The sequence below is a fragment of the Ursus americanus genome, chromosome 15 (assembly GCF_024610735.1).
Source record: "Ursus americanus isolate L20-20 chromosome 15, mUrsAme1.1.p, whole genome shotgun sequence".
Classification (NCBI taxonomy): Eukaryota; Metazoa; Chordata; class Mammalia; order Carnivora; family Ursidae; genus Ursus; species Ursus americanus.
The window spans coordinates 36,467,416-36,490,925 of record NC_142141.1 but is presented as its reverse complement, the minus strand read 5'-3'; the positions used below and the strand labels follow the sequence as shown (position 1 = coordinate 36,490,925).

The 23,510-nt window shown below is 39.8% G+C and overlaps 1 protein-coding gene across 2 annotated transcripts in view; it reads left to right on the top strand.

Annotated features, from left to right (window-relative positions):
• WDR70 (WD repeat domain 70) overlaps positions 1-23,510 on the top strand; it is a 290,352-nt gene that overhangs the window by 75,572 nt on the left and 191,270 nt on the right. For both annotated transcript variants that reach the window (XM_045787291.2, XM_087867918.1), the window contains one exon: positions 11,199-11,352. In XM_045787291.2, coding sequence (XP_045643247.1) covers positions 11,199-11,352 — 154 coding nt within the window. The remainder of the gene's footprint in view (positions 1-11,198; positions 11,353-23,510) is intronic.

Sequence of the window (23,510 nt, the reverse complement as noted above, 5' to 3'; positions counted from 1 at the left end):
TTTTATTGTTGTTCTTCTACCTCAGTCCTCAATTTTAGAGGCAAAATGTTTTCTCATTTGAAAGGTGGAGTCTTTTTCAAAATGCATGCTGGCCTCTCAGATTAATTATCCAGATGTCTGCCCCTGGACCTGTTCTGTCCTGTCCATTCTTCCCTTTCTCCATCACCCTTGTCCTCCTAGCTGTCTTGTGCTGTGGCCACCTTAATAAGCCTCAACAGCAAGATTTCTCAGGAAATAATCAGAAAGTGATTAGTCCTCAGTTTGATAATATCTGTCAAGCTGTAGAGTGTGAATTCTGATGCAAGGTTTGGAGAAAAAAAGCGCTTCCATGCATTGTACCTGTACTCCATAGGTACCATGCTCCGTACTCCTTCTGCCTCTACAGTTTCTTTTATAGTCCTTCCCTTAGGGTTCACCTTGGGCTTAAACCTCACTTAAAATTCTGCGTCAGTGTGTTTACTGTTTTCCCCACTATTCATGCTAAATCCCTGTAATGCATTCCTGATGCATTTTGATTAAAACCCAAATGCCTTGCCATGGTTTATAATGTTCCTTATGATCTGGCCATTGCTTGTTTCTTCCCTTGCTCTAGCAGAATGGCTGAGAGATTTTTACACAGCATGCACTTTGTTTTCTGCTTAGAATGCTCTTCCCTACTTCCTGGTACCTGCTCCCCCCTCACAAACATGTAGCTCCTTATGCTTAGGTCTCCACCTAAACATTGCTTTTCCAGAGAGGCTTTCTAATAAGTAGGTCCCTTTCATATCTGCTACCTCAACACCTTTTATTCATTGTGAAATCCTGAGCCCCTGTTGTTCTGCCACTAGAATTAAGACTTGAGTTATTTTTAGCATCAACATTATCATAAAGGAAACTGTTGGGAATACTCAGAACAAAGACTTAGCTTTTTCAAGTCATTCTCATTGGTTGGCTGTTTTTGATCATATTTTTCTAATCCTCAGAAGATGTGAAAACATATTGTTTAGGTATTTTCATCCTTGCCTTTGGATTGACTATCCTGTTTTAACATGGAACTTGACTATAAAATCATATAAAGTCACAAAGCTATTAATCTATACTTGATTGAGTGATAGAGTAATTTTATCACAGTTCTAAATAAAAATATGCATTTTAATGAAAGGGAAGAATTATAGATTAGCTTTAGTAAAATTATGTATATATAGTCCTGGATAGAATTTTCTCTGGCTTTAATTTTGTTTGACAGATACAGTATTTTGTAAAATTATTACTAGCTCACTAACCTTTGGTATGTTTAAGCTGGTAAGTGACATATTCTTAGTTTTGCATTGGAAATCTATTCTTAAATTTAAAGCTAAAATATTGAAGTAGCTGAAGATTTATTTTGGCATGGAATAAATTAGTATTTTCTGATATTCTCGTACAGAAAACTTTGATGGCTCTGCTTCAGTTCTCTTGCTTTCTTGCCCTGTTCCCAGCACTGGATAATATATATTGTATACCTGGAAAATGGCATGCAAATCTGAAACTATATTTTCTTTTCTTTTTTTTTTTTATAAAGATTTTATTTATTTATTCGACAGATAGAGACAGCCAGCGAGAGAGGGAACACAAGCAGGGGGAGTGGGAGAGGAAGAAGCAGGCTCACAGTGGAAGAGCCTGATGTGGGGCTCGATCCCATAACTCCGGGATCACGCCCTGAGCTGAAGGCAGACGCTTAACCACTGTGCCACCCAGGCGCCCCTGAAACTATATTTTCTGTAATTATTATCATCTTTCATTTCTAAGAATATAATAGTCACATTTGACATAGGACTTGAGGTTTTTTTTTTTTTTTTTTTTAAAGATTTTATTTATTTATTCGACAGAGAGAGACAACCAGCGAGAGAGGGAACACAAGCAGGGGGAGTGGGAGAGGAAGAAGCAGGCTCATAGCGGAAGAGCCTGATGTGGGACTCGATCCCGTAACGCCGGGATCACGCCCTGAGCCGAAGGCAGACGACTAACCGCTGTGCCACCCAGGCGCCCCAGGACTTGAGTTTTTTGAGTGGGTGCAGAAAATCAGAAAAGATGTAAGGATATTTCTCATGAGTATTTTGGTTAATAGATAATTAAAACATGTGATAAACTTACACTAACTTGACTCGTAATGAATTTGAAATACTCAACGTATTCAGTTTGAGTATATTCATTATAGTTGGCTACTGAGATTTTATACCTGTCAAATCTTAAAGAGACCTTGGAAATAAAGAAGTAATAATCATAGCAACTACTCATTTCACGTACTGTGTTAGGTATATATTATATTATTATTGTTGTTATTAATCCTTGCCCCAGTCCTGTAAGTATTATTTCTGCAGTTTTTTTCAGTGGCAGAAACCAGGACTCAGCAAAGTTATACAGTTAGCACATGAACTCTGTCTCAGGAGTACCTCTGCGTGGTGCTTCCAACTATTTGCACCAATTAATTTTCCAAAAGATGGGGAGACTGAACCTAGTGAAGCTGAAGGGCCTGTTCATCATCACACAGCTACTTAACAGCAGAGCGAGGACTTGGATCCCTGGCCTCCTGACTCACATTCCGGTGCACTTTTCACTACATCAGGACATGTTGGCTCCTGAGCCCCAAGTGACAGCCCCAAACAGCTGTGTTTATCTGTCTTGCATGTCCCAGCTTGTTTTGCTAGCTGAGCAAAAACTACTTAAAAGGATCCTCAATCTTCACCTTCCCATTCCCCTCCACTTACACTCATATACTCCCACTTGCCCCATGAATAACTTCACAGAAAGAATTGTGCAATGTCACTAAGCCTTCCTCTGGTGTCAGAGTTACTCCCTGAGAGAACATTCACTTCCTCATGACTCCAGTTTACTGTCAGATTGGCTTTCCCTCTTTTCTCTTTGATCGGAATCTTAGTTGTTTAAGCAGGAATTCGAGGAGCAGATGTTATACCCCTTGAAGAAGCCCTTTAATTCTCCTTAGTACTGTGTCTAATGACTCCTTAATCCTGTCCTTTTAACTCTGTGGCTAGCAGAATTAAGAGCGAAGTGGGACAGGAATGATGAGCTTGATGCTTAACTTTTCATTTTAATGTTGACAAAGAGAGCACATGAAAAACAGTGACACAGAGGGAAAACATCAGGTTTGTCTATACAGCTAAAGTAAGGTGAATATTAGTGTCGGATTGCTGAGATTTTGTATTTCCCTACAAATATAAATAGAGCAATTTTATAAAGCACATAGCCAGAGAAATGGAGCCACTGATTGTTTTTACTACCCTTTCTTCTTAAATTTTTCTATGCTTTAGATACTTATTTCCAAAGACAAATAAAAATGATTCACCAGAGAAAACAAAGTGATCTCATCAGTACTAGATCTTTTATGGTTAGTGAAGAAAATCGACTTCTCCAAAATGAGAGTACTGTTAACAAAGATATACCCTGTGAGCTGCTTTGGTTTAGCAGTCTGAACTATCTAATTATCAAAACTCTGATCTGCTTTATATATATATATATATATATATATATATATATATATATATATATATATATATACACACACACACACACACACACACACACACAGTTGTGTATGAATGTGTATATAAACAAATTGGGCTAAACTGCCAATAATTTTCTCAGTTTCTAATTAATCACTTGAAATTTAGGGTCTAATAAAGTAGGGTCTAATAAAGGTCTAATAAAGTAGGGAGCAATCACACAGTAATTTGAAAAGGAGGCAGTTTATTATGAAGAATTACTAATAGAGGATTGGAGAAATGAGGTATTGGCTAATTAAAAGTAAAGAGTACTCTAAATATAGGAATAGCAGATAAAAAGAGCATCTGTTACCCTAGGGTGGAGATAAAGCATTCAAGGTAGAGTCCTCCAGGACTGAGATCCAGACATTCAAGAGGACAAGGCTTTGGCTCATTGAATGATAAGGAATTTGTTGTGCTCTGTCAGCAGAACTTTCTAGAAACCTGTCTCACCAGACTCACTGTTATAGCACTGCCTAAGGGAGGTGCTGGGGGAAGCTGCTGGATGTTGCTGACTTCCAGGTACTTATAGCAGCCTGGCGTAGATAAGCTGTACAGGCTGTGGGAACCAGACACTAGAGAAGCCGTGTGGGGTGCTGGAGCCCACCAGGAGGAGCACACTGGACATAGTGGGGAAAGCCCCTTCCCCCAGCAATGTCTCTCTAGCACCCTCTACCCGCAAAACTTCATGCCAGAGGGCACAGGAAAAATATTTAAAGGGCCCAAATTCATTTTTGCAGAGCAGGCAGTGAAGGGTGAATTTGGAGCTGTTAGGCAATAAATGGACAACTGGCAAATCTGGTGAAACATAATTTTATATCTTATTATGGGAGCCTCCTTTTGGACTTAACATTTAGATTTGGGACCCTGCTCAAAATTTTGCTAAGGACCTCATTCCTTCCCAGCATTTTAGGAAGGATGCCATAAGGCCAGAGAGGCTTTTCTTTTTAGGAAGGAAGCGCCTTCCTAAAGCACATTTGTTTTTCTAGGTTTCTTTCCCATGAGCATCTGGTTTGGGAGCTTCAACTTCTCATCTGCCTTGACCCTTTGATCTGTGGCATTGTGGTAGAATTCCTCACACTGTCACACATTCTAACCTCAGAGCCCACTCAGACCTTTGTTTGAATTATCTTTGCATTGGAATTAGTACTTTGAATCAGTGCATTAAGAATGGCTTTTTGAAGAATAAATAAATATTTAAATAAATATTTAAATAAATATTTAAATATTTAAATAAATATTTAAAAAACTATCTGTTCATTTTAGGAGAAATGGTCAGTATAAATTTTGAGCACTAGTTTCTAGTTAGCAGTAGATGTAAAGAAAAACAGTTTCATAGGTAAATATCTGATTTGGATTTGGCAGCCTACCAGGAAGAATAATTCTTTTGTGGCCTAGCCAGATACACTTAAATTTTGTTTGTTTTTTTTTTTTTTTGTATATATTCTGTTTCTAGAAGATAAAATTATCATGATTAGTAGTTTTTTTCCACTGAAATATCCATTTATTTCTCAGCCTTGAAATTTTAGACTTAGAAAATAAATCGAAATAAGACTAAATAGCCTAAATTTTGTTAAAATTGTCTTATCATTGAAATTTATTTTATTTTCAGATTGGCCTTTAGGATAAATCAAAGAATTTGACTGTTTTTTTTTCTTTTGCCCACAGACTTACATTCATAAAGCAAGATATGAAGACAGTTTAAAAAGACAGATGTTCAGTTTTGCTTTTTGATAGAGAAATTTTATATTTGAGACTCTATAAAGTTAGTTGTCCAGCAGAATTCTTTATGGGTTTGTGTATTAATATCTATTTAAGGTGTTTAATTATTTGCTTTCCATACATATTTATTTGGTGATTTCTTTTTTGAGAATGGCACCTGAGATAGCAGGTACCTCTGAGATTGCTCTGATGTGTGTTACTTTACCATGCCATCTCTGAAGAATGTTATAGACTGTGTTTTAGCATGGCAAATAAGAAATTTTTACATGAAGAGGGGCGCCTGGGTGGCGCAGTCGTTAAGCGTCTGCCTTCAGCTCAGGGTGTGATCCCAGCGGTCTGGGATCGAGCCCCACATCAGGCTTCTCCACCAGGAGCCTGCTTCTTCCTCTCCCACTCCCCCTGCTTGTGTTCCCTCTCTCACTGGCTGTCTCTCTCTGTCAAATAAATAAATAAAATCTTAAAAAAAAAATTTTTTTTTTACATGAAGAGTTTACTTCATTTCTAAATTTGTAACTGGAAATCACATTTAGAGATTGTACAACTGACTTTTTTAGTACTGGTACTATTACCATCCAGATAGACTTCAATAGATTTCATTAGATTTTCTTTTGTTTTTTAAAGAACATTTTAGTTAGTAGTTCATTTTTCATGTGTTTTATGAGCCAGTAAGAATCTTCTGTTGTTCCAAAGTTGAGACCATTTTGTATTTATTTCATATTGTTAACAGCTGCACTTGTTCCATGCACTAGCCACTAGCCATATATAGCTATTTAAATTTAAACTACTTGCACTAGCCATATTTCTAGTGCTTGATAGAAACATGTGGCCAGTGGCTAGTGGTTACCATAATGGACAGCATAGATGTAGAACGTTTCCATCCTCACAGGAAGCTCTACTGAGCAGTGCTGGTCCTATAATATGCAGAATATATTGCAATTGTTGATATGACAGTTTTTTTTTGTCTCAGAAGGTAGATTTTTTCATTTCACAGTCCCAGTAATACACTTCGTATTGTTAGCCTTTTAAATTTTAGTCATTTGGTGGGTATACAGTGGTATCTCATTGTACTTTTACTTTTGAATTTTCCTGATGAAAACATGTTTGGGGAAAAATATGTTTTTAAGGTTTCACTTTTGTCTTTGGCTTTCAGCAAAGACAAAAGTTCGTGTCTTTTATCATTTTTCCAAAATTTTGACAGTCAGCTCTTCACATACTGCTTCTCTCTTTTTCCATTCTGCAATTCTAATGTGAGACTTTTTCACCATACATCATATGTACCTTAAACTTTTTCTGCATTTTCCATTTTTTGTCACTATGCTTCAGTCTAAAAATGATCTTTTAGCCACTAATTCTCTGCTGTTAAACCCATCCATTAGTTCTAAATTTCAGTAATTGTAGTTTTCATTCTAAATTTCTACATATTTTTTTAAATTTTCAGTTCTATTTATTATTATATACCTTGTCATTTAATTTCTTAATTATAGTTATTTTAAATTCCACGACTCATAAGTTCAATATCTGATACTCCCAATTTCTGTGAACTTGGATGAAAAATTATTTCTTTTCACTAACCTCTAACTGATTTTTAGCATTTCCTTTAATATGAAAGTAAGCAACAAAGTCACAGTTGTACTTGCAAAGTTCAGATACTTTCATATTATATTACTGTTATTACAATCATATTAAAATACACATTGTTTATGCTCATCACTGCTTTGAAATTACAGTAGTTATTAGACCTGCCTCTAGGCTTAGTTACTTGATACATTAGTACAGAAACTCACATATGTCACAAATTTAAAAAATTATTTTTGTAGTTATTTCTTTATCACATAAAGAATGGTTTCCAGTATATGTCTAATGCAGTTTTTTAATATGTTTAAAAAACATACTAAGAAGGAGTCCACAGACTTCAGAGTGAAGAATGATCCAGGCACAAGAAAATAGTTCTGTATAGTGTTGGTGAGATTGTGTCATTGCTCAGCTCAAAGCACTCTGATGGGTTTCCTGTGATTTCTCCCTGAGAGAACAAAAGCTAAAGGTCCTTGCAGTGGCTTACGTGGCCCTCCTTGATCTGCACCACCTCACTTGCTGCATTCTGACCTCTGCAACTCCTGTTTGGTTTGCTCACTCTGCTACAGTTATATCAGGGAAATGCCAGATACACTCTTGCTGCAGGTCCTTTCTAGTAGCTGTTGCTTCCCTTGGAAAGGGAAAGAAGGTATCAAAATATCTTCATAGCTTACTTCTTCACTTCATAGCCTACTCAGTCACTTACTTCCTGACCACTTTACTTAAAATATTTATCCCTCTCCCCTTGGTTCACATTTTCTGCCCTCCCCTCTCATTTTTCTCCCAGTTATTTCCTCAGCTATTTCCCAGTTATTTTCTCAGTTATTACAGTTTTTCATATTATGTATTTTACTTACTCATTAGTTTAGTATTGATTTTGGGAGTAGGGCTCATCATAGCCTTCTGTTACTGGCAGGTTGGATCTTTGGCAATAATAGGTCAATTTTGCGGAGTTGCTGTTAGTCCCATGCATAACTTCCATCCCTTTTTCCACTTCTATTTCACTTATAAGCTTTTTGTGTTAACAGTGGGATGGATGATGACAAAAGCTAGCGAATGTCACCGGCCAAGTCATTTTATCTGCATGGTTTATTGCCTCTTTCAAAGTTGGTGTTGTCTGGGATTAACATGGCATACAAAGAGCTTTGTATTTGGTGTCCACTTTTCATATGTCTTTCTACATGCATCTTCCCCACACATCCTTGTCTCAATGTCTCTTTTTTTAAAAATAATTTTTATTTTGTTATATTAGTCACTATACAGTACATCCCCAGTTTTTGATGCAATGTTCCATGATTCATTATTTGCGTATAACACCCAGTGCACCGTGCAATATGTGCTCTCCTTAATACCCATCACCTGCCTATCCCAATCCTCCACCCACTCCCCCCTGAAGCCCTCAGTTTGTTTCCCAGAGTCCACAGTCTCTCATGGTTCATTCCCCCTTCTGTTTACCCCCCCTTCATTCTTCCCTTCCTTCTCCTACCTATCTTCCTATTATTTCTTATGTTCCCTAAATGAGTGAAGCCATATGATAGTTGTCTTTCTCTGCTTGACTTATTTCGCTTAGCATAATTTTCTCCAGTCCTGTCCATGTTGCTGCAAATGTTGTGTAATCGTTCTTTCTGATGGCTGAGTAATATTCCATTGTATGTATGGAACACATCTTCTTCTTCTTCTTCTTCTTCTTTTTTTTTTTTTTAAAGATTTTATTTATTTGACAGAGAGAGATAGCCAGCGAGAGAGGGAACACAAGCAGGGGGAGTGGGAGAGGAAGAAGCAGGCTCCCAGCGGAGCATGGAGCGCGATGTGGGGCTCGATCCCAGAAAGCTGGGATCACGCCCTGGGCCGAAGGCAGACGCTTAACGACTGAGCCACCCAGGCGCCCCATGACCACATCTTCTTAATCCAGTCATCTATTGAAGGGCACCTCAGCTATTGTGGACAATGCTGCTATGAACATTGGGGTGCATATGGCCCTTCTCTTCCCTACTGGTAAATACCCAGTAGTGAATTGCTGGATCACAGGGTAGCTTAATTTTTAACTTTTTAAGGGACCTCCACACTGTTTACCAAAGTGGCTCTACCAACGTGCATTCCCACCAACAGTGTAAGAGGGATCCCCTTTCTCCATATCCTCTCCAAGATTTGTTGTTTCCTGCCTTGTCAATTTTTGCCATTCTAACTGGTGTAAGGTGGCATCTCAGTGTGGTTTTGATTTGAATTTCCCTGATGGCTAATGATTTTGAACATTTTTTCATGTGTCTGTTAGCCATTTCTTTTTTTTTTTTTTTTAAAGATTTTATTTATTTATTTGACAGGGGGATCACAAGCAGGGGGAGTGGGAGAGGAAGAAGCAGGCTCATAGCAGAGGAGCCTGATGTGGGGCTCGATCCCACAATGCCGGGATCACGCCCTGAGCCGAAGGCAGACGCTTAACCGCTGTGCCACCCAGGCGCCCACCCCCCTGGCCGCTTTCAATACTGTATCCTTGGATCTAATATTTGCGAATTGCACTATGATGTGACGTGGTGTAGGTCTGTTCTCATTGACCTTGGGAGGGGTCCTCTCTGCCTCTTGGACACGAATGCTTATTTCCTTTGCCAGATTAGGGAAGTTCTCAGCTACAATTTGGTCAAATATCTCTTCTAGACCTCTCTCTTTCTCCACCCCTTTGGGGGTGCTGATGATTCTGACATTGGAACGTTTCATTGAGTCAGTAATCTCCCATAATCTACATTCTTGAGATTGAATTTTTTTCAGCCAAGTTTCTGTTTTAACTTTCTCTTCTACCATCCCATCCTCCAATTCACTAATTCGTTCTTCTGCCTCATTTACCCTGGCCGTCAGAGTGTCTAGTTTAGTCTGTATTTGATTTATAGCTTTTTTAATTTCTGCCAGATTCACTCTCATTTCGGCCCTTAGAGAGTCTATATTCTCGTTAATATTTTCGTTAATATTTTCGTTAATATTTTTTTCAAGCCTACACATCATCTTGACCATTGTTACTCTGAACTCCGTTTCTGACAATTTGGTTATATCCATATCCATCAATTCTTTGGTTGAGGCCACAGAATCATTATCTTTTCTTTGCTGGGGGGCTATTTCTCCTCCTCATTCTGATGAGGCGAGGTTGCGGGGTTGCCCAGAGCCCAAATTATTGACCAGGACCCAGGCAGTGTGTACTTGTTTTATAGGGACCTTAGGGATGTCGGCTTCTTGATTTTTCAGCCGACCTTCTGGGGGAGGGGCCTGCCGCACTGATGCTCAGGCAACCCTCTTTGGGTAGAGTTGCCCCGTCCCCTGCGAGGAAGGATGGGGATGGGCACAGTGTGAGCTGGTATCAGCTTTTCATTGTCTTTATTCATTGCACTGACTACGCCCAGTAATAGTTGTCCAGTTCTAGAGTTGTTTCAGTTCTTAAGTTTCCTGTACCTCTCCAGTGCCTGGAATACTGTACCAGCCAGTACCTTTCCTTTCTTGATGAACTTTTAGGAGTTGCAGTTGCACTGCTGTAGCATGTTAGGGACTACGTACTCTGTGTCATGGGGTCCTTGTTACTAGCCACTCATTGATCTCATCTTGGAATTGACTTCATAGGACCACTTTTGGTACCAACTCTTTCAGGTCAGGTTCACCAAAAGCATTCTTTGAAATTCCAGGATTTGCATGCAGAAGGTTGGTTGAGGAATGCTTTTGGGATCAGCCCCTGAGAGAGAAGGTGCAAGGGAAACACCCTTAGGAAGGTGCAGAAATTGCATGGTCATGTAGTTGCTGAAGGGGGTTCATTTGTTAGTCATCAGCAGACCACAGGCTGGAAGCTGGGAGAATAAGTGGAGTGGTGAGTGTGCAAGGGATACTGTAGTACTAGAGAAATGAAGGAGGAGATGAAAACTTGTTCAAATAGTTAGCTGTGATGGGGAAGAGAGAGGATAATCAGTAGATGTTCCTGGGGAGACTGGAAAGGATGGGATCCAGAATATAGGTATTAGATTTGCCTTGGGCAGGAAGAGGTTTACATCCACCATCGTAATCAAAGAGGAGGAGTAAGAGAGGTGTTCAGATGCAGATAAGTTTATGGCATTAGTGGGAGGAAGTTGAGGCACTTGTTTGTTGCTTTTGGGAAAGAGCCAGACAAATCAACTGCTGAAAGAAGGGCAGTGATTTAAGGGGAGTAGATATTTTAATAGATGCTGTGGTTAGTGGGAGGAGAGTGCTAACAGGATAGCCACTGGTGTTGAGGGCCAGTTTGAGGTTGATGATCTTGATTTTGAAGAATTACCAATTTGTGCAGTTGTGTGACTTTTTTTCTGGCTGTGCTTGATGTAGTGAAAGTGTAAACATTATGCCCAGTGTCTTACGACATTATTTTTTTCTTTTACATAGCCATCAGATCAAGTCACTGCAGTATAGTAACACAGGAGACATGATTCTTGTTGTATCTGGAAGCTCTCAGGCCAAAGTGATTGACAGAGATGGTTTTGAAGTAATGGAATGTATAAAGGGAGACCAGTATATCGTGGACATGGCAAACACCAAGGTAAGCATTAAACAAAATATTTTATTGAATTTAATTAATTCAGCACACATTTTTAACAACTTGATTGAGTTGCTATAATTCACCCTAAAAATTAGTGTCTTGTTTTAAACAATGTATTATTTCTTACAATTCTGTGGATTGACCAGGAAGTTCTTATGGTTCATATAGTGTCAGTTGGGGCACTAGGATGGTTTTAATGTTCAGTATGCCTCATTCAGTGATTTATAGTTGGTGCTCTACCCCATGGTATCTATCCTGCTTCCAGCCCTGCCCCTTCCCCACTATGTGCATGTGCATACCTGCGTGCATGCTCTCTCACTCTCTCTCTCCCACTTTCTCTTTCCACATGTCTAGTTTGGGCTTTCTAACAGTGTGGTGGACTTAGTGGGGTTTGACTTTTTGCTTGATGACTGGGTTCCATGAAGGATGAACATGGAAACTTTCATATTTTATAAGGTCTGTCTGCAAGTCTTTTTTTTTTTTTTATAATTTTTTATTTTATTTTATTTATTTATTCAACAGAGAGACAGCCAGCGAGAGAGGGAACACAAGCAGGGGGAGTGGGAGAGGAAGAAGCAGGCTCATAGTGGAAGAGCCTGATGTGGGGCTCGATCCCAGAACGCCGGGATCACGCCCTGAGCCGAAGGCAGACGCTTAACCGCTGTGCCACCCAGGCGCCCCTGTCTGCAAGTCTTATATAGCATTGTAGGGCCAACTCAAATTTGAGGAGAGAAGAGATAGACTCCACCATTTGGTAGGTGAATGATAAGATCACATTGTAGAAGATCATATGGGGAGCTGGTCCCCTGAGTCGAGCTGGATAGGTAACAGACCAGCCTAAATAACCACGGAATCAGCCTGAGACGCAGGAAGATACATCTGGATCTCTACAAATGAACATCTCCAGCGCTGAGTATTGAGGTACCAAGAGGGGAGCCATAAAACCGCGCACAGATATTGGAAGATAAACGGAAGGGGGAGGGAGCCGCCGCGTTTGGGGGAGCACGGGGGAGCAGGCGGACCCATGGTGGGCACCCGCGAGAGAGCGGACTGAGACCGGTGAGCTGTGAACGCGTGCCACCAGGCATCTCGCGGAACACCGGAATCCCGGTGTGCTCACGGGATCCAGACTGAGACTGGGAGCTCCCGGAGCGTGCGCGGGGCGGCTGGCGGCTGGCGGGCCACCTGCCCGGGGAGCGGCGGACTCGCGGTCGGCACCCGCGAAACAGCAGACTGAGACCCTGAACTGGGTGCGCGTGCCACCAGGCTTCTCACGGAACTCCAGAATCGTGGTGTGCTCACAGGGCATAGACTGAGACCGGAGACCCGGGAGCGCGCGGGGCAGCCGGTGGCTGGCGGCATCAGAAACGCAAAGGACAGAGATGCGCCGGCCCTGGAAGTGAGGGCAGGGACGCCGGGTGTGGGGCGCACATCCCGGGACACTGCAGGGTTGAGCAGCACCAACAGTAACAGAGTTAAAGTGGCCAGAACATCAGTGGAGAACGGGCCACAATCCCTCTGTTCTGTGACAATGCAGCCTCTGCTGCTCTGACTCTCAGAAGAGGCATAGCCGACTGCCAGGGAAAGCCGCCAGAGAACAAAAGCCTGGAAATATCGGCTCACAGCGTGCCCATCCCCATCCCCCCTCGCAGGGGACGCGGAGACTCTACCCAAACAGGGTTGCCTGAGTATCGGTGCGGCAGGCCCCTCCCCCAGAACACAGAAGGCAGGCTGAAAAATTAAGAAGCCCACAACCTGGGGCGCATGGGTGGTGCAGTCATTGAGCGCCTGTCTCCGGCTTAGGGCGTGATCCCGGCGTTCCGGAAAGGAGTCCCTCATCGGGCTCCTCTGCTGGGAGCCTGCTTCTTCCTCTCCCACTCTCCTGCTTCTGTTCCCGTTCTTGCTGTCTGTCTCCCTCTCTCAGATAAATAAATAAATAAAATCTTTAAAGAAGAAGCCCACATCCCTAAGATCCCTATAAAACAAGGGGCACGGCCTGGGACCCAGTCAATAATTTGGGCTCTGGACAACCCCACAACCTCTCCTCATCAGAATGACAAGAAGGAGAAGCCCCCCCCCCCAGCAAAGAAAAGACAGTGAGTCTGTGGCCTCTGCCACAGAAATAATGGATATGGATGTAACCAAATTATCAGAAATGGAATTCAGAGTAACGATGGTCAAAATGATGAGCAGAATTGAAAAAAGTATTAACGAAAAGGTTTCTGAGAATATAGAATCCCTAAGGTCAGAAATGAGAGCGAATTTGACAGAAATTAAAAATTCTATGAGCCAAATGCAGGCAAAACTAGAGGCTCTGACGGCCAGGGTCACCGAAGCAGAGGAAAGGGTTAGTGAATTGGAGGATGGGTTAATAGAGGAAAAAATGAAAATAGAAGATGCTCTTAAAAAAATCCACGCCCACGAATGTTGGCTACGGGAGATTACTGACTCAATGAAACAATCCAATGTTAGAATCATCGGCATCCCCGAGGGGGTGGAGAAAAACAGAGGTCTAGAAGAGATATTTGAACAAATTGTAGCTGAAAACTTCCCTAATCTAGCAAGGGAAACAAACATTCGCGTCCAAGAGGCAGAGAGGACCCCTCCCAAGCTCAACCACGACAAACCTACGCCACGTCATGTCATAGTGCATTTCGCAAATATTAGATGCAAGGATACAGTATTGAAAGCGGCCAGGGCAAAGAAATTTCTCACATACCAAGGCAAAGGCATCAGAATTACGTCAGACCTGTCTACACAGACCTGGAATGAGAGAAAGGGTTGGGGGAGCATTTTTAAAGCTCTTTCAGAGAAAAACATGCAGCCAAGGATCCTTTATCCAGCAAGGCTGTCATTCAGAATTGATGGAGAAATAAAGACATTTCAGAATCACCAGTCACTAACCAATTTCGTAACCACGAAACCAGCCCTACAGGAGATATTACGGGGGGTTCTATAAAAGTAAAAAGGCCCCAAGAGTGATACAGAACAGAAAGTCACAGCCAATACAAACAAAGACTTTACTGACAACATGGCATCATTAAAAGCATATCTCTCAGTACTCAGTCTTAATATTAATGGCTTAAATTCTCCCTTAAACGCCACAGGGTTGCAGATTGGATAAAAAGAAATGACCCATCCATTTGCTGTCTACAAGAGACTCATTTCGAACCCAAAGATGCATTCAGACTGAGAGTAAGGGGATGGAGTACCATCTTTCACGCAAATGGACCTCAAAAGAAAGCTGGGGTAGCAATTCTCATATCAGATAAATTGGATTTTAAACTACAGACTATAGTTAGAGACCCAGAAGGGCACTATATTATTCTTAAAGGAAGTATTCAACAAGTGGATATGACAATTATAAATATATATGCCCCCAGCAGGGGAGCAGCAAGATACACAATCCAACTCTTAACCAGAATAAAGAGACATATAAATAAAAATACATTAATAGTAGGGGACCTCAACACTCCACTCTCAGAAATAGACAGAACGCCCTGGCAAAAACTAAGCAAAGTATCTAAGGCTTTGAATGCCATACTCGACGAGTTGGACCTCATAGATATATATAGAACACTACACCCCAGAACCAAAGAATACTCATTCTATTCTAATGCCCATGGAACATTCTCAAGAATAGACCATGTTCTGGGACACAAAACAGGTCTCAGCCGATACCAAAGGATTGAAATTATCCCCTGCATATTCTCAGACCACAACGCTCTGAAATTGGAACTCAACCACAAGGAAAAATTTGGAAGAAACTCAAACACTTGGAGACTAAGAACCATCCTGCTCAGGAATGATTCGATAAACCAGGAAATCAAAAATCAAATTAAACAATTTATGGAGACCAATGAGAATGAAAACACAACGGTCGAAAACCTATGGGATACTGCAAAGGCAGTCCTAAGGGGGAAATACATAGCCATCCAAGCCTCACTCAAAAGAATAGAAAAATCTAAAATGCAGTTTTTATATTCTCACCTCAAGAAGCTGGAACAGCAACAGAGGGACAGGCCTAATCCACGCACGAGGAGCAGTTGACCAAAATTAGAGCTGAAATCAATCAAGCAGAAACCAGAAGTACAGTAGAGCAGATCAACAGGACTAGAAGCTGGTTCTTTGAGAGAATCAATAAAATTGACAGACCACTGGCAAGACTTATCCAAAAGAAAAGAGAAAGGACCCAGATTATTAAGATTATGAATGAAAAAGGAGAGGTCACGACGAACACCATTGAAATTGGAAGGATTATTAGAAATTTTTATCAACAGCTATATGCCAATAAACTAAGCAATCTGGAAGAGATGGAATCCTTCCTGGAAACCTATAAACTACCAAGATTGAAACTGGAAGAAATTGATTTCTTAAACAGGCCAATTAATTATGAAGAAATTGAGTCAGTGATAAACAACCTTCCAAATAACAAAACTCCAGGCCCGGACGGTTTTCCTGGGGAATTCTACCAAACATTCAAAGAAGAAATAATACCTATTCTCCTAAAGCTATTTCAAAAAATAGAAACAGAAGGAAAGCTACCAAACTCATTCTATGAGGCCAATATTACCTTGATCCCCAAACCAGGCAAAGACCCCCTCAAAAAGGAGAATTACAGACCGATCTCCCTAATGAATATGGACGCCAAAATCCTCAACAAGATACTTGCTAATAGAATCCAATAGTATATTAAAAGGATTATCCATCACGATCAAGTGGGATCCATACCTGGGATGCAAGGGTGGTTCAACTTTCGCAAATCAATCAGCGTGATACATCATATCAACAAGAAAAGACTCAGGAACCATATGATCCTCTCAATCGATGCCGAAAAAGCATTTGACAAAATACAGCATCCTTTCCTGATTAAAACGCTTCAGAGTGTAGGAATAGAAGGTACATTTCTCAATCTCATAAAAGCCATCTATGAAAAGCCTACTGCAAATATTATTCTCAATGGGGAAAAGCTGGAAGCCTTTCCCTTAAGATCAGGAACACGACAAGGATGCCCACTCTCGCCACTATTATTCAACATAGTACTAGAAGTCCTTGCAACAGCAATCAGACGACAAAAAGGGATCAAAGGTATTCAAATCGGCAAAGAAGAAGTCAAAATGTCTCTCTTCTCAGATGACATGATACTCTATATGGAAAACCCAAAAGAAGCCACTCCCAAACTATTAGAAGTTATAGAGCAATTCAGTAACGTGGCGGGATACAAAATCAGTGCTCAGAAATCAGTTGCATTTCTGTACACAAATAACGAGACCGAAGAAAGAGAAATTAGGGAATCCATCCCATTTACAATAGCACCAAAAACCATACGTTACCTTGGAATTAACTTAACCAGAGACATAAAGGACCTATATTCTAGAAACTATAAATCACTCTTGAAAGACATTGAGGAAGACATAAAAAGATGGAAAGATATTCCATGCTCATGGATCGGAAGAATTAACATAGTTAAAATGTCCATGCTACCCAGAGCAATCTACACTTTCAATGCTATCCCGATCAAAATACCGATGACATTTTTCAAAGAACTGGAACAAATAGTCCTTAAATTTGTATGGAACCAGAAAAGGCCCCGAATCTCCAAGGAACTGTTGAAAAGGAAAAACAAAGCTGGGGGCATCACAATGCCTGATTTCGAGCTGTACTACAAAGCTGTGATCACAAAGACAGCATGGTACTGGCACAAAAACAGACACATAGACCAATGGAACAGAATAGAGAGCCCAGAAATGGACCCTCAGCTCTTTGGGCAACTAATATTTGATAAAGCAGGAAAAAACATCCAGTGGGAAAAAGACAGTCTCTTCAATAAATGGTGCTGGGAAAATTGGACAGCTACATGCAAAAGAATGAAACTTGACCACTCTCTCACACCATACACAAAAATAAACTCTAAATGGATGAAAGACCTCGATGTGAGACAGGAATCCATCAAAATTCTATAGGAGAACATAGGCAGCAACCTCTACGACATCGGCCAAAGCAACCTTTTTCATGACACATCCCCAAAGGCAAGAGAAACAAAAGATAAAATGAATTTATGGGACTTCATCAAGATTAAAAGTTTCTGCACAGCCAAGGAAACAGTCAGAAAAACTAAGAGGCAGCCCACGGAATGGGAGAATATATTTGCAAATGACACTACAGATAAAGGACTGGTATCCAAGATCTACAAAGAACTTCTCAAACTCAATACACGAGAAACAAACAAACAAATCAAAAAATGGGCAGAAGAGATGAACAGACACTTTTCCAATGAAGACATACAAATGGCTAACAGACACATGAAAAAATGTTCAAAATCATTAGCCATCAAGGAAATTCAAATCAAAACCACACTGAGATACCACCTTACACCAGTTAGAATGGCAAAAATAAACAAGGCAAGAAACAACAATTGTTGGAGAGGATGTAGAGAAAGGGGATCCCTCCTACATTGTTGGTGGGAATGCAAGTTGGTACAGCCACTCTGGAAAACAGTGTGGAGGTCCCTTAAAAAGTTAAAAATTGAGCTACCCTATGATCCAGCCATTGCACTACTGGGTGTTTACCCCAAAGATACAGACGTAGTAAAGAGAAGGGCCATATGCACCCCAGTGTTCATAGCAGCAATGTGCACAATAGCTAAATCGTGGAAGGAGCCGAGATGCCCTTCAACAGATGACTGGATTAAGAAGTTGTGGTCCATATATACAGTGGAATATTACTCAGCTATCAGAAGGAACGAGTTCTCAACATTAGCTGCAACATGGATGGCACTGGAGGAGATAATGCTAAGTGAAATAAGTCAAGCAGAGAAAGACAACTATCATATGATTTCTCTCATCTATGGAACATAAGAACTAGGATGATCAGTAGAGGAATAACGGGATAAAGAAAGGGGGGTAATCAGAAGGGGGAATGAAACATGAGAGACTATGGACTCTGAGAAACAAACTGAGGGCCACAGAGGGGAGGGGGGTGGGGGAATGGGATAGGCCGGTGATGGGTAGTAAGGAGGGCACGTATTGCATGGTGCACTGGGTGTTACACACAACTAATGAATCATCGAGCCTTACATCGGAAACCGGGGATGTACTGTATGGTGACTAACATAATATAATAAAAAATCATTATAAAAAAAAAAAAAAGAAGATCATATGGGATGAGAGATGTGGGTACAGCCATGTTTGGAAACAACATACTACGAATCTACTATGTACTAGGCTTTAGGACAGGAACGAAAGAGGGTCTCATTAACCTTTTATATAAAGATTTTTTAGTGAGGTAATATTTTAAAATTATATTAAATATCAATTAACTATAGCTGCATAAATGCTATCAAACTTAATGGATGATTTGTAATTGCTAACATATCTGTGGGACGTCTGGCCGTGGCTCCAAGCTACAGTTAATGTCTAGGTCTGTTCCATGGCGCTCTGTTCCTCCTTGCACTAGTGAACTGCCGGAGGGCATGTTTTTCACATAGTGATGCCAGAAATGCAAGAAGGAAACTTCAACTCGGGAAGCACATTTCAGGCCTTTGCTCATTTGTCCATGGATATTCCACTGGCTAGAGCAAATCACATGACCACCCGTTAACAGTGGAGAAATTTGCCCAGGCCTTTCTTTTTTTAAGATTTTATTTATTTATATGCCAGAGAGTGAGACAGAGAGAGGGAGGGAGAGCACAAGCAGGAGGAGCAGCAGGGAGCCCAATGCGAGACTCAATGCCAGGACCCTGGGATCATGACCTGAGCCGAAGGCAGACGCTTAACCGACTGAGCCACCCAGGTGCCCTGCCCAGGTCTTTAGTGAGAGTAACTGCAGGATCACATGCCAAAGGTTGAGGATCCAGGAGAGGTGATGGACTGGGAACAATAATGCAACCTACCACAGATATAATACAGTGTCAGTGGGTATGGTTGGTGCTGAATTTTGAGCCTCAGTTTTAATTCTGACTTTTATTCCTCTTTCCCTGTCCTTGTACCTTCTTCTAAAACACTAATACTCAAGGTTTGTAACTACATCAAAATCTAATAGATTTGATTGTCTAAGAAAATACAGTAGATCCTCATTATTTGTGGTTTCTGTATTTGCTAAAATGTTTTTGTAATCCCCAAAACAACACACAGTGTTTTTGTGGTCATTTGGAGACGTGAACTTGTACAGAATAGCAAAAAAGAATGTGAAAAAGCTGAAAGCTGTTCCTTCTTGTTTCAGCTCTCAGATTGTAATCAAACGTCCTTTTTGTGATCTATGTAGTCCTACATTTTTCTTATTTGGGAGCCTTTTGTTGGTGATGTTACTGTTTAAAATGGCCCCAAGTATACTGCTGAGGTGCTGGAGCACCGTCTATTGTGAAAAGTCCATGATGTGCCTTGCAGAGAAAATACATATATTAGATAAGCTTCATTCAGGCATGGCTTACAGTGCCGTTGGCTCTGAGTTCATTGTTAATGAATCAGGTATATATTAAATAATGTTTCCTTAAACAAAAACATGAAGTTATGTATTGATTGGTTGATGAAGATATGACTGGAGGCTTGTAAGAACCTAACCCTATATTGGATAATTCATTATTTACAGAACTTTATAGACCAAAACTACTGCAAATAATGAGAATTGACTATAATCTACATGCTCTGGTTGAGCTGTTGGAAGAAATTAATGTAGCATGTTTCAAACTGCCCTCTATTGAAACCCAGTGAAGTGTCTCTCAACCCTAATGAGAATCACAGTCTCATGTATTTTTTTGTTTGACTAATTGTTTATTAGTGCCCAGTGTTAGATGATTGAAACAGAATTCATATACAATTTAAGCATACAATTATATTGCAGTGGTGGCTTCAGTAGTTAATTTTTTTCATGTATTTTACTAGAATTTCTCATTTCCTTCTCCTTAAAATCATTGCCCCTAGGATTCCACCAAAGATGGTGTTGTGAGTGATGGTGGTAAGGAAAGAAAGCAGATAGGTCTCTAGGTCACTCTCCCTGATTTAAACTTAGTTCTGCTTTTATCTGCTTTGTTTGAAGCCTTTGGGAATCCAAAACTATTTAAGCAACTGGTTTGTGGAAATGGTACCTTTAAAAACTTGTATTTAATTTATTCTCTTTTTAGTTTGTGTTTGCGATTGACGGTATTTCTTCAAAAGTATGAGGAAGAGAAGTTTTTGCCAGTCTTAATTATTTCAGCCACTCAGGGCTTCTTTTTTTTTTTTTTTTAAAGGTTTTATTTATTTATTCGACAGAGATAGAGACAGCCAGCAAGAGAGGGAACACAGCAGGAGGAGTGGGAGAGGAAGAAGCAGGCTCATAGCTGAGGAGCCTGATGTGGGGCTTGATCTCATAACGCCGGGATCACTCCCTGAGCCGAAGGCAGACGCTTAACCGCTGTGCCACCCAGGCGCCCCTCAGGGCTTCTTACATTACAGAAAGACTAAGACTTTGTGGATTTAAGTTTTAGCCAATAAAATTTCAAGAAGAAGGGAATCTGGTTAGTTTTGTTTCTGGCTATTTCTGCAATCTCAGACTTATAGTACATATAATAAGATAATTAGGAAGGTAGGACAAGGATGGATAAGCAATACAGGAAATTAAAATTAAAACATTGTTACCAGAGTTATTTTTTACCTCCTTGGTTAAATATATTCCTAATTATTTAATTGTTTTTGATGTTATTGTAAATGGGATCATTTTCATTTCTTTTTCAGAAAATTCATTGTTAGTGTATGGAAACCTATTGATTTTTTTTAATGTTAATTTTGTGTCCTGCAACTTTACTGAATTTGTTGGTTAGATCTAAGAGTTGTTTTTTTTTTTTTTTAAGATTTTATTTATTTATTCGACAGAGATAGAGACAGCCAGCGAGAGAGGGAACACAAGCAGGGGGTGTGGGAGAGGAAGAAGCAGGCTCATAGTGGAGGAGCCTGACTTGGGGCTCGATCCCACAATGCTGGGATCACACCCTGAGCCGAAGGCAGATGCTTAACCGCTGTGCCACCCAGGCGCCCCAGATCTAAGAGTTTTTTTGATGAGTCTTTAGTATTTTCTGTTTTTAGAATCATATCATTTGAATTTGAATTTTACCTCTTACTTTCCAGTTCTGATATCTTTTATTTCTTTTCTTGCCTGATTGCTCTAGTTATGACTTCCAGTACAGTCTTGAATCGGAGTAATGAGAGTGGGCACCCTTGTCTTGTTCCTGATCTTAGAGGAGAAGCTTTCAAGCTTTTTACCACTGATGTTGGCTGTGGGCTTGTCATATATGGCCTTTATTATGTTGAGATATGTTCCTTCTATGCCTATTTGCAAATCATATATCTGATAAGGGGCTAAAATCCAAAATATGTAAAGAATTCCTACAACTCAAAATTAAACAAACCCAATTAAAAAATGGGCAAAGGACCTGAATAGACATTTTCCAAGGAAGATGTACTAAAGGCCAACAGGTACATGAAAAGATGCTCAGCATCACTAGTAATTAGGAAAATGCAAATGAAAACCACAGTGAAATATCACCTCAGCCTATTTGAATGACCATTATCAAAAAGACAAGAGATAACAAATGTGATGTGGATGTGGAGAAAAGGGAAACCTTGTACACTGTTGGTGGGATTGTAAATTGGTGCAGCCACTGTAGAAAACAGTATGGAGGATCCTCAAAAAATTACAAATAGAGCTATCATATGATTCACCAATTCCCCTTCTGAGAATATATCCAAAGGAAATGAAACCACGAACTTGAAAAGATATCTGCACCTCCATGTTCATAGCAGCATCATGTGCAATTACTAATCCATGGGAACAGCCAACAACCTAAGTATCCATTGACGGATAAGTGGATAAAGAAGTTGTGAGATAATACATACATACATACATATATATATATGTATGTATATATAATTCAGCCATAAAAGGTGAGGAAATCGTACCATTTACAACAACTTGAATGGACCTTGAAGGCATTATGCTAAATGAAATAAGTCAGAGAAAGACAAAATACTGTATGGTATATTTATATGTGGACTCTAAGAAAGGAAAAAACCCAAACAGCGCCCCCTCTTCCTGCAACAAACCACAGAGTCACAGAAAAGGAGATCAGACATGTGGTTACCAGAGGCAGAAGGTGGGAAATGAGGGAATTGGAAGAGAGTAGTCAAAAGGTACAAATTTCTAATTACAACATAAATAAGTACTAGGGATATAATTAGATTTATAATGTACAACATTATGACTATAGTTAACACTGTATGATACACAGGAACGTTGTTAAGGAGAGTGAATCCTAAGAGGTATCATTACAAGCAAAACTTTCTTTTTTTAACTTTTTTCTTTTCTTTATATTGTATTTGTATGAGATGAAGGATGTTGGCTGAACCTATTGTGATAATCATTTCACAATATATGTAAATCTTATTATCATGCTATATGCTTTGAATTTATACAGTGATATATGTCAGTTATTTCTCAGTAAAACCGGAAAAAAAAATTTAGTTACCGATATGTAGAAAACTACTGTATATTGTAACTATCTACTATAACTTCCCCCACTTGCCTGATATCTCCATTTTGATTTCAAAATCATGGTTAATATTTGCTTTCTTCATTTCCCAGAAGCAAATGTAATTAATTGACTATTTACTTGTCTAGGAAATGTTACTGATATCTTAATTGCAGTCTTTGGGTTGAGTAATGGGTTTTGGAAATGCAAGAATTATTATTTGAAAGTAGTAGATTTCATGGGACACTTTTTTCCTTAACTTTTTAACCTCTTTTCTGATTCCAGAAGTAATTAGTAACTTGTGGCCTTACTGGAAATTGCAATGAATAGGACATTAAAGGAAACAATTAAATATATCTGATCTATTGTGATTAAAATATTATATCCTTCAAATATAAACAGGCCTCTCTGATTGTTAAATTGTTATATTGTTAAATTTATATCTCTAATCTTTACATCATTGTGTGTATATGTGTGTATTTTTAAGTGTACTCATAGTGGTACAGAAATGCTTTTTTCTATTACATACTATAACGCAATGAATTATAGGGAGAGCGATTGTACTTATACCTTAAAAAAATAAAGTTTATTGGGTTTCTAACAGTAATTCCTGTCAACTATTAAAAATTTGGAAAAGAAATTACTCATGATTCTACTA